Here is a 12,427-nt window from a genome sequence, read left to right on the forward strand (position 1 = left end):
CAGTATCCTTGCCTGGAGAATTTCATGGACAGAGGAGCCTGACAGGCCACAGTCCGTGGGGTTGCAAAGAGTTGGACACGACTGAACAACTAACTTTATACTTCCAAGGCAAGCAACATTAGGAGAATCTTTACAAATGTGTGAAGAATTTGATCACACATGTGCACACAAACACATGCACGAGCTTTAAACTGCAGAGGAAGGTAGGTAAGAGCATAAATGAGTGCAGTTGTTCTCCCCCTTCAGTGCTGCCTAGTCCAGTAGCTTCTAATTCACACCCACGGGCATACCCCAAAGATGAGTTATCTAATTGCTACCATGTGAAGCTCAACAGGGACTTTCAGTTTAAGCACTTTCATGTGTTCTTCCTATACCTTTTTTCCATGGGAATAGAAGGTCTAAGATCAGGACCTATATGACTATTTTCTCTTTGATTCAAGATTAGAACCCAGCCCAGGGACTTGCCTGGCAGTGCAGTGTTTAGGACTCCCAGGTTCCACTGCGGGGTGCACGAGTTTGATCCCTGGTTCAGGAATTATGAGCCAACATGCTGTGAGGCACGGCCAAAAAATATATTAATTAAAAAAATTAAAACCTCAGCCCATGCCATAGCCATAGCCTTGGCCTCAGTGCCAGTAAGACCAAAATGGTAGTACAAAAGACATAAAAGCACTTCAAAGTAACCAGTCCAAAGTTAGGAATAGCAGGGGATCTTTGCTATGATTCTTATCCGACTATCCAAAAAAAAGATGTTTTGGAATTTCAACTGAACGTGACAATTGAGAAGTATAATGTACTTTTGTTTACCATCTATTCTAGGAAGCAGGAACAGAAAAGAGCGTTTTCCCCTTGCCTGAACCACAGGATTTCTTCTTGGCTTCTCAAGTCAAATTTGAAGACCTTATAAAAGATTTGAGAAAACTGAAGAGGCAACTAGAAGGTAATGGGAACTGTTCTGTTATTATGATCATAGATATTTTTTAAATGGTTGAAGAGGATGATATCTCTCTGGCTCGTGGAATGGAATTGGTGAGAGTTCAGTTACCACAGTCTTCGGGACACTCCCATCTCTGTGTACCATTTGGAGTCACTTTATTTACACATCTTTCTCTTTTGTTAATCAGTGGGTACTACATATGTATCTTGTTACCTATATTTTCCAACATGTAATAGATATAATTTTAATAATAATAATTACAGCAACTCTTTTTTTTTTTTTAATTCTTACTGTGATCTTATATGATTCTTCTAACTAGGGTAAGAAGGTAAAGGTAACCCAAATAAGCAGGAACTACACTAACTCCATTTTATAGATGAGAAAAATGAGGCTTAGAAAAGTTATATTCACACAGCCAGAGGCAGATTAAATCTAATTAGAAAATCTCATGCCTTGTGTTTTCTAAGCTAGTTTACTATGCTGCCTTATCTCTCCTTCTCTCTTGCTGTCATGCAAAATGCACACTCACATTCCTATATATTTTGTTTATGTATATAAGTTTAATAGTGATGGCAAGACCCATAGTAAACAGTCTATTTTAGTTTAATTTACATTTTTAATTATCCAAAACAAAATGCTGAAAGCCCTTTTTGGCTTTTTTAAAAGGTGAAAATATGTCTCTGTTGGGCAGGAATTTTCCTTTGGCATCTCTCAAGTCTTGTGTTTTCACAGTGGAGACATCTCCTTGTCCAAGAATATAAATACTTGCCTCAGAGCTTGTATAACTCCTATTGAAGAGCTCTGCGGAGGATTTAGGGAGCGTGTTAATGTGGAAATGGAGCCCAGAGCGCCAAAAGCAGAGCTTGAGGAAATGAAGAGCTTGCACCAGGAATATTTTTACACTAAGACATAAAATAAACATTTTAAAAATGTTTATTGTGAAAGAGTACTCAGAAATCTAAGTCTTAGACGGAGGACAGCTTGGAAATGCAAGTAAAGTGGGAAAGATCTGCTCCCGGTGGCAGGGCGAGCCATTTATTCTTACTTTAGGCATAAAACTTACTTAAATAAGGATGGTGGTTACAACTGAATATTTTTACCTTGTAAATGATTTTTAAAGGAACATGTGGAGTTTCTTTTTCCTCCTGTTGATGTGGTCAAGAGCGTGAATTCAACCAAATGGATGTTTTGTCCAGGAATGTGATCTGTGAACACATGATCATTCTTTTTCCTCTCCTCAAAAACAGTTTTTTTCCTTGACTGAGATGAGCTTGATTCTTATTGTAAGAAAGCAGAGTAAGCCATCACATACCAGTATTTTTCTGTCCCTCTTCAATGGCAGAATTAGGGCCAGGCCAGTCTTCAAGGTAGCTGTTGCAGTAGCAGAGAGGACCTAGGCTTGTGTCGTACATGTGTATGTTAGATGTTTAGGCTCCTCTCTCCATGGAATTCTCCAAGCAAGGATATTGGAGTAGGTTGCCATTTCCTTCTCCAGGGGATCTTCCTGACCCAGGGATCGAACCCACATCTCTTGTGTCTCCTGCATTGGCAGGCCGATTCTTTACCATCTGAGCCACGAGGGCTGTCCCTGACTGCCCATCCTCTCTCTCTCTTGGTGCTTGTGAAACCACGGCCTGCCCTCTCCTGTGGTCTTTGAGCAGAAACCTGATCTGTATTGGATCTTTCCTCTTCGCCTGCTTTCCCTCCATGCGCTCTCTTTTATCAGGCATCCTGGCTCGGCCCCCTGCCTTTGATGTCTCTGTGTATTTGATGATAAATAACAAAAGGAAAAGAAGAGTGAATTCGGAGGACAGTGGAGAGGCAGGAATGTACCTTACTTTCTCTAGGGTGATCCGTGGTGTCACTCCAGATCTCTGAGGACTCAACTGATAGGTTCCTCAGGCAATTTTAAGGACATACAGGAACTTCTGAAGCTGGAGGAGCTGCCTTATGCAGGAAAGCTGAACAATACCTCAGCTATTTTTCTTCTTTGCATGGCATGTCATCAGAAGACATCAAGTTCACCACCAAGGCAAATGAGGAAAGCGGGGCTGCCCCACACACATTGAATATTTAAACAAAAATGCCCTGCTAATCTTTAGAGATGCCAGTGTTTTTAATACATGAAAGGTACCTAGTAAATATTTAAAGAAAATACAGACCATCGGTTCTCTAATGAATTTCTTGTTCTTCTAAATCCCATCTGGCAAGATGGCCAGAGTCGTGGCGGCCCGTTTCATCTCCCGTCCCCATTCAGGCTTCAGCTCCGTTTCCATAAGGCCTGGGTGTGAGCCGAGATTGAATGTTTAATTGAAAAGGACATAATTTTCACACATACAGCAAAGATTTGATGAGGCTTTGAGGTTTATTGTAGCCATTAAAATGTCGTGGCTGCTGGCAAAACCCCAGAAAATGTCTAAAGCTAAACCAGATGTGATTAGCAAATCTCAAGAAGGCTCAGGCCTTAGTTCTCTGGGCAGCCATAGACTTTGAAAAGAAAATCATCTTGGGTAGCAAGAACCACACACACCTTAACAATGGAGTGGAAGTTAAATGATGGTTTTTGGTTGTATAGATGTTGCTGATAGCAGTAGAGATTGTCAATGAGATTATTGTCTCTTTCCTAGAGACCAGAAGTTCCACCAGCAGTTTTATGTAGGAAGACATAGCAGGGAATTGAGGACAGTAGTATACGCTACAATTTATTGTGTGATTATTATCAGGTACTTTCCATAGAGCATCTCTTTAAGCCTTTACAATGATACTGTGAAGCAGATACCATTATACAGTCCTCACAAGAAGAGGAAACGGAAGTTCATGGTGCTAAGGTGACCTGCCAGGTTACTTCACAGCTGATGACCTAGTCGTATTTTGAAACTAGATATGACTCTGAGGTCTGTTACTCATGACTTATCCTGCTGCTGCCCCAGAAGTCTCCATAATCTGGTCAGAGGTCACAACAGAAAGATACATATTCCTAGAAGATGCATAGAGCCTCATAAGGAAACAAATGGCAGAATTAGTGGGTGAGTGTGTGTGTGAGCCCAAGAACCTGCTCCAACTAAGTACATATTGATAGACCCTCAGATCACTTAGAGACATGGGAAAGAGCTTTGTGTGTGGGCTGGGGTTACATGGTTGGAGGAGACAGAGGAGAGATGGGTTATCAAGGTGAACAGTACTGCACAGGATTAGGAACTCAGACTTTAGAGTCAGAGATATACTTTCTACTGGCAACCCATTCCAGTATTCTTGCCTGGGAAAATCCCAAGTTTGCAACTCCAGGAAGTGTAGCCCTGCCAGGCTCTTCTGTTCATGGGATTTTCACAGGCAAGAATACTGGAGTGAGTTGCCATTTCTCTTCCAGGGGATCTTCCCAACCCAGTGATCGAATCCACATCTTTTGTGTCTCTTGCATTGGCAGGCAGTTTCTTTATTGCTAGTGCCACCTTGGAAGCCCAGATAAAAAGTATTATTTCACCTGAATTTTTATTTTTTAAGGGCAATTCTAACACCTGCATCATCAGAGGTAATGAATGCATAGTCCCTTAGTAAGGAAAGCTTCAATATAGCTGATTAACAGTACACACCTTTTACTGGAAAACAGATACCTTGTGGAAACAGGCCCATAGTGTTGAGGGCCAGCTGACTGTGTTCGTGGAGAACCCAATTCCCAGAGCACTACAGAACAAGTTCTTGGTGATCGTGAATGTGTTCTTTGTCTTGCTTATTGTCATACATCCCTTAATCAAACAGTAATTTTTATTTCCCTGATACTTTGTTGATGTAAGTCATACCTGGGAGCAAGCAACAGGAATAACTGCTCTCTGTCTCATCCCTTGACCTTGCTTGCTAGCTAGCAGTTTGAAGGTACTCTTGCAAACCCATCTGTCATGGGCAGAGTAATGGCTCCCAAAGATGTCCAAACCCTGCTCCCTGGAGTCTGTGACTTTATTACCTTACATGGCAAAAGGGGACTTTGCCGACCTTGAGATGGGGAGATTATCCCAGACTAGCCAAGTGGGCCTAATCTAATCACACAGATCTTTAAATGAATCTTTAAAAGCTGACAACTTTCTCTGAGGTCAGCGGGAGATACTACAGTAGAATGATCAGAGAGATGCAGTGTTGCTGGCTTGGAAGATGGAGGAAGTGGGCAGTGAACCAAGGAATGTGGGAAGCCTCTAAGGCTGGAAAACACAAGGAACAGATTCTCCCTAGAGCCTCCAGAAGGGAATGCAGCCCTGTCAACACCTTGATGTCAGCTCAGTGAGACCCATGTCAGACTTCTAACATACGAAACTATGAGGTAATATATTTGTATTGTTTTAAGCCATTTAAGTCTTCGGCAATTTGTCATAATAGCAATAAGAAACAAACACGCCATGAAATGCATTCTTTCTGATTGTGCCTGTTAAAACCAGTCACACACACATGCACGCACGCATGCACGTGCGCGAACACACACACACACACACACACACACACACACACCCCATTGCTGAGGCCCTAGATGTAGGATTCCCCAGCTAGTGACTCTCACCAGTATTGCATGAAATGTGAATTGGTGCTCTCTAAAAAAAAACCTGGAAATGCTGTATACTGAAAACACATCACAAGGATACAGTCACATGAACTTACTCAAGGTTCTTGGAAGTCCTGCAATTTTCAAAAAAACAAACAAAAACAAATAGGTTTAGTCCTGTTTGAAGCAAGATTTCTCAAAACGTCATTTTTTTTTTCTTTCACTGAACATACTTAGTATATGTCATAGAATATGTTTTCCGTTAAATACAGTTTAAGAAGAATGGATGTTGATATTGCTGTTACTTCTTAATATAAAGAACACAGCTGTTGGTTAAATGGTCATTCCTGGATGATCTTTGTAGGTGTAACTGTGATAAAGAGCCCTATACAAGCACGCTTCATACTCCCTAGCCTCATTACTCTACATGGGTTTGTTATCCACATAAACAAATATAGTAGAATAGGTCACATCCTCTCTGATGTCTTGATGCTTGAAAGCCAAAATGAACAACTTTAGTATTACTCAAAATTATTCTAGTATGATATCATTGCCCCCAAATCCACATTTGTGTGACATGATCCAATTTTATTATTATTATTTAAATAATTATATTGTTATTTAAATAATTATAAAAATTGTTTCTGGGTTGCAAAGTAGAACAGCCAATTTTTTTTTTGTTGTTGGAAAGGGTAGGAACTCTTCAGATAGGTGTTGAGAAGTCAGCCTATTATGAAAAGTTTAAGGATAAAAATAAATTGCCCTTAATAGCTAAGAAAACGTACTTGGTATCCCCTATCATTAAGGGTAGGATATTTGATCAACTAACTATGTACTAAATCTTGACTTGAAAATGATGCATTATTAACCCTGCTACCGCATATGTAATCAGTAGTTAGGCCTTCCCTAGTGGGCTCAGATGGGAAGGAATTTGCCTGCATTGAGGGAGACCCAGGTTTGATCCGTGGGGCAGGAAGATCCCCTGGAGAAGGAAACGGCTACCCACTCCAATATTCTTACACTCAGGGTAAGATAATCTAACTTGCTTGAGAATGTTGGCAGAGATGCAAGTGAGTATGTGTGTGTTCATGTGTGTTTTAAGATAATTCTGATGATGTTCTTTTCTCTAAACATTTTAGACTATATTTGAACATGTCCTTTCTTATGTATCACTTAGAAATATTTTGAAATACACTTACACAGTTTCAGAGAGGCAAAGAGTCTCTGTTAACTTTTTTGATATCTGTTATCACTCTATAAATGTTTATCCTTCAAATGTTTATCCTGAAATGTTAACTCTTTTAAGCCTTCTGTAAATGAGATGCTGTGTGAAATGTGTAGTCCAGGCATTCAATAAACACTGAAGTCTTTATTCTAAATTTGAATAGTAGTATGATATCTAACTTGACATTGAAATATATTCATCACTTCTTCGGACATTTTCAATCCCCATGTCCTTATTTTAGTAGAGTGACCAGATTAGCCCAGAAGGATCCAAATGAGCCTCTGTTTTGTATGAAATTAGTATCTGAATATTCTACCTCTAAAGCTAAGTTATAGAAGGATGTAAATTCATACATACATGAAAGTAACAACTTTAAAAAGAGATGTGTTTTGTTTTTGGTAGTTTTTTTTAACTATAGTCAGCATGTCTTCCAGATGAAGTTGGTAGATTGAACTCATTCACTTAGCTTCACTCCTTTCTAAAAGCCCACACAAAAACATTTAGAGGCACACAGTCAAAACCAATATAATCAGCTGCAAGAGGAGGAATTAGGGAGGGAGCACACACATACACACATATAAACAGGAAATGAGAACATTTTCACGTGGTAAGTTGCTTATGGCCCTGGACACAGACCAGTGTAGTGGCGATAGTTTAACAATTTGGATATGAATATGAAATCATACAATTAAAACTACTTTCAAAAACATAAGTTATAGTCAACTGTCAACGATAGGTAGCTAGATTAGTGAAGTTGAGGATCAATGATAGTCCATAAAACATTAATGCATCATTTTTTTTTTTAATGCATCATTTTTAACAGTAATCTCTGAGCCAGCTCTACTATTTACATGTTGGAAGACCTTCCCTGTTTGAAACTACATAGTAAGCAGTAGACTGCCTTCCCTGCAAGGTGGAAACAATCCTCATCTTTAACTCACTTAACTTCATAAACAAATTAGTGTCTGGGCAAATACATTGATGAGATAGTATTAGTGAGGTGATGAGGGTGAGATGAGTTTGGAACTCTGAGCACTGATAGCATCAGAGAGGGAACCTGCCTGCGGGAGAGTTGGTGTCCCCAGTGATAAAGAGAGGGCAGACGGTGAGTTACCAGAACTTATACTTCATCTTGCCCTTGACTACTTTTTAACTTGGTAAATGTTTAACTTGGAATAGTGTGTGGTATCCATCCCTCTTCCTATTACTATAGTTACTGAAGAATTGACTGAGAGATGAAGAGAAATGCTAATAACCAGTGTTGTTAATCTAATGAATATTCCAGTTTGTTCCACTGGAGGCAGGAGGAAGGATCCTGTCTCCCTCACGGCCATATTGGCGCCTCCTCAGCCAGGGTCTGTCCAACTCTTGGATGAAAGTATGGTATTTTGCAGACTTAGTACTGTTGAGCCCCACACAGAACTTGAGAAAAGTGATGGCCTATTGATATTATCTCAGGAAGCAAAAAAGACCAGTTAAAGGAGGTCTGAAGTGGCTGTTCCCTTGAATTTGCAATAGACAAGGTTGGGAGCCTACCAAGCAGTGGGTGGAGGGGATTTCAGGGTAGCATTCTGCGCTTCATGCATATAATATGGGGGTACCCTTAGTGTTGCCAAATCTAGTAAATGAAATCCAGAAGGCCCATTTAAATCTGAATTTCAGACAAACCAGACTTTTACAAAGTGTGTTTCAAATAATGCACAATACTTACACTAAAAGAATTATTCCTTGATTATCTCAAATTCACATTTAACTTGGTGTCCCAGCTTTTTATCTGACATTTCAGTAGAGAGTTTAAAAGCAATAATAAAACCAACTGAAATTTAGTTCCTTTTATTGAAGTATAGTTGATTTACAATGTATTAATTTCTGCTGTACAGCAAAGTGATTCAATTATATAAATGTATATTCTTTATCATATTTTTAAAAATTATGGCTTATCACAAAATATTGAGTATAGTTTCCTGTGCTATACAGTAGGGCCTTGCTTTTTTATCCATCCTATGTATATTAGCTTGCATCTGCTAATCCCAAACTCCCAGTCCTTCCCTCCACCATTCTCCCTCTCCCATAACAAGCACGTTTGTTCTGTATGTCTGTGAATCTGTTTCTATTTCATGTATGTGTTCATTTGTGTCATATTTTAGATTTCACACATAAGTGATATCATGGTATTTGTCTTTCTCTTTCTGACTTACTTCACTTAGTATGATAATCTCTAGGTCCAGCCATGTTGCTGCAAATAGTTCGTTCTTTTTTATGACTGAGTAATATTCCATTCCAAGCTGGAATCAAGATAGTCAGGAGAAACATCAACAACCTCAGATATGGGGATGATACCACCCTAATGGCAGAAAGCGAAAAGGAACTGAAGAACCTCTTGATAAGGGTGAAGGAAGAGAGTGAAAAAGCTGACTTAAAACTAAATATTAAAAAAACTAAGATCATGGCATCCAGCCCCATTACTCCATGGCAATAGAAGGGGAAAAGTTGGCAGCAGTGACAGATTTCCTCTTATTGGGCTCTAAAGTCGCTGCAGGTGGTGACTGCAGCCATGAAATCAGAGGACAAATGCTTCTTAGTAGGAAATCTGTGACAAACCTAGACAGTATTTTGAAAAGCAGAGATCACTCTGCCAACAAAGGTCCGTGTAGTCAAGGCTGTGGTCTTCCCGGTGGTCACATATGGTTGTGAGAGCTGGACCATAAAAAAGGCAGTGTGCCAAAGAATTGATGCCTTCGAACTGTGGTGCTGGAGAAGACTCCTGAGAGTTCCTTGGATAGCGAGGAGACCAAACCAGTCAATCTTAAAGGAAATCAACCCTGAATACTAATTGGAAGAACTGATGCTGAAGCTGATACCCCAGTACTTTGGTCATCTGATGAGAACAGCTGACTCATTGGAAAAGTCCCCGATGCTGGGAAGGATTGAGGGCAGAAGGAGAAGAGGGTGTCAGAGGATGAGATGGCTGGATGGCATCACCAATGCAATGGACATGAACTTGGACAAACTCTGGGAGATGGTAAGGGACAGGAAGGTCTGATGTGCTGCAGTCCATGGGGTTGCAAAGAATAAGACACGACTGGGCGACTGAACAACAACAGTATTCCATTGTATATGTATACTATATCTTCTTTATCCATTTATCTATCAATGGACATTTAGGTTGCTTCCATGTCTTGGTTATTGTCGATAGTGCTGCTGTGAACATAGAGATACAGGTGTCTTTCTGAAGTATAGTTTTGTCTGGATTTATGCCCAGGAATGGGGTTGCTGGGTCATAGGGCAACTCTACTTTTAGTTTTCTAGGAAACCTCCATACTGTTTTCCATAGTGTCTATACCAGTTTACATTCCCACCAACAGTGTAGAAGGGTTCCCTTTTCTCTACATGCTCTCCAGCATTTGTTATTTGTTGACTTTTTAATGATGGCCATTCTGACTGGTGTGAGGTGGTACCTCATTGCAGTCTTGATTTGCATTTTTCTAATAATTAGCGATATTGAGCATCTTTCCATGTACTTATTGGATATCAAAAAACACATCTCCCATGCATCCATCCTCAGGATGCTACCAGAGAATGTGCTTTACAATGAAATAGGAATGCAGAGGTGATAGGAAATGAGAAGTCCAGCAGAGAAGGGAAGTGATGGGATACTCCAGGGTAGACAGAGAGCCTAGATGACAGCCAGGCATGGAGAACATAAATTAGAAGGGATCATTCATTCTGAGGATGAGAGAGTTGGAAGGGGGATGTTTAGGACAGATAAATTAATAAAAATTTACATATCTCAGCTGGGACTGGAAGTTGTTTTTGTAAGTTTATAGTAATGGCAAAACTGAGTATCAGTCTAACCAAGTCATGGTATTAAGTACTACATCGAGAGGAAGCTCATGTGTGTAGTGGATGTGAAGGGAGGAAAGAGGACCAACATTTACAGTGCATAAAGAGAAAAATCAAAAGATGCCAGTAGCAGCTTGTTAGAGACATGCAGTTAAATGCTCAACTAAGCGGGTAAAATTGGTATAAATGGTTGCCTCTGGAGAGGAAGAATTGGGTGAAGTCGTTAGGTTGGATATTCATAGAATGCATAGCATCCATTTATTCTTTTAACTCTGTGCATGTATAACTTTGATAAATATACAGAACCAAAGATAACAATAAACCAAAGCATTTGTAGATGGTAGTTTAGTTCAATTTCAACAGCAAAGGCTGGTGTGTTGATAGTACTGGCCAGGGTTTAAAAGAGATGCAGTTGAAAATATTATTTCTGCCTCTTCCTAACCACGGAATCAGTCCTGCAACTCTGACAAATCACTTAACCTCTGTGAGCCTCCCCTGGAAAAAGCAGAGCTGCTAACCCAGTCCAACTCAGAGGGAAATCGGAAGGGTCAGAGGATCAGATGGGTGAGGAGAGTACTTGGGAAGGTGTGGGAGGTATTATTTGAACTCATTGAGAAGCCGAGTAGTTTGCAATCTGCTCAGTTTGTGTTGGTGTGTCCTAGTAGAGAGAGGGGAATTGATCCATTAGGACAAGCCTGGCTAATTTATCACTCTTTAGGAAGCTCCAGAAAATGCGGCTGGACTGATTATTGACCATGCCTAATTTATTGGCTCTTTCCTCCTTTGAAGCCCATTTGTCTGCAGCAGAAGTTTGCGAAGTCTGAACTCTGGTACAGGCTTGGATACATTAGCCAGAGTCCTGACTGTGTTGCCATGGTGTTAAAAATATTTAGTTTTGCAAGCAAAGTCTTTGAAATAATAAAAGAAAAACTTTGATATGATTTATTTTTGTAAAATGATTTCAACCAAACAGACCCAGGAACTGGGGTAAGGATTTCAGAAAGGCAATGGGTGTAAGATGTTGATCAGCATGGTGACTTCTGATGCAAAGCATTCAATTAAGCGCAGCACCGTGGGTAAAGGTCACGCGTTTCCCAAATGGAATGCCTTCAAAGACAAGTTGTGCAGAAAGGAGAGAGGATGCGGAAACTGAAACCTGATTCATCCGTTTAATTAATGGAAGAAGTCTGTGTTGTTCTTTGAAGCCATGATTGTGACATCTCTAGGTGGGAAGGATGACTTATGTTGTTCTGGTTTCTTCTTCTCAGTTTTCACTCTTGTTTCTATCCTTTATTTATAAATCAACACTGTTAATAAAATTCCTTTTCCTTGGACAAGCAATGAAATACTGAAGTCTGAGTCATAAGTCACGAATTCAAATCGTTGCTTCAGAAGCTGTGTAAGCCTTAGCAGGTTTCACCCTCCCATTTCTGTGTCCTTGCATAAGAAGGAGAGTGCCCCGGCCTTCCACCCTGGTTGCTTGAGAGGGTTAATCAGGATCATATGAAAGAAATCCCTTGGCAGAGTATAAGCAAGATACATAATACTTATTCTTGATTCCTTTTGTGTCCTCAAATCCAACATCCAGTCCACGACCAAATCCTGCTGACTCTTCCTTCAAGACATGCCTTGAATCGTGTAAGGCTCTTCATTTCCACACCACAATGTTAGCCCAGACTACCCTCTTCTTTCACCTGGCCCAGTGCAACAGACTCTTACGGGTTCCCCTGCTTCCCTGCCTATCCTCCCTTTAATCCGGTCTCCGAACAGCAGATGGATCAGGCCACTTTTTTTTTCATGCATGTTGCTCTCAGAATAAAATCCAACCTCAGTACATGTAGCTGGGCCTTGCAAGTGTCTCCAAGATTTGACCACTTCTACCTCTCCTGTCTCCTGT

At 40.3% G+C, this 12,427-nt stretch overlaps 1 protein-coding gene across 1 annotated transcript in view; it reads left to right on the plus strand.

Moving 5' to 3' along the window:
- FMN1 (formin 1) overlaps window positions 1-12,427 on the plus strand; it is a 457,430-nt gene that overhangs the window by 297,396 nt on the left and 147,607 nt on the right. The window contains 1 exon segment of the mRNA XM_027553461.1: window positions 820-940. Within this exon segment, the coding sequence (XP_027409262.1) occupies window positions 820-940 (121 nt within the window).

The sequence above is a fragment of the Bos indicus x Bos taurus genome, chromosome 10 (assembly GCF_003369695.1).
Source record: "Bos indicus x Bos taurus breed Angus x Brahman F1 hybrid chromosome 10, Bos_hybrid_MaternalHap_v2.0, whole genome shotgun sequence".
In the NCBI taxonomy this organism is placed as follows: Eukaryota; Metazoa; Chordata; class Mammalia; order Artiodactyla; family Bovidae; genus Bos; species Bos indicus x Bos taurus.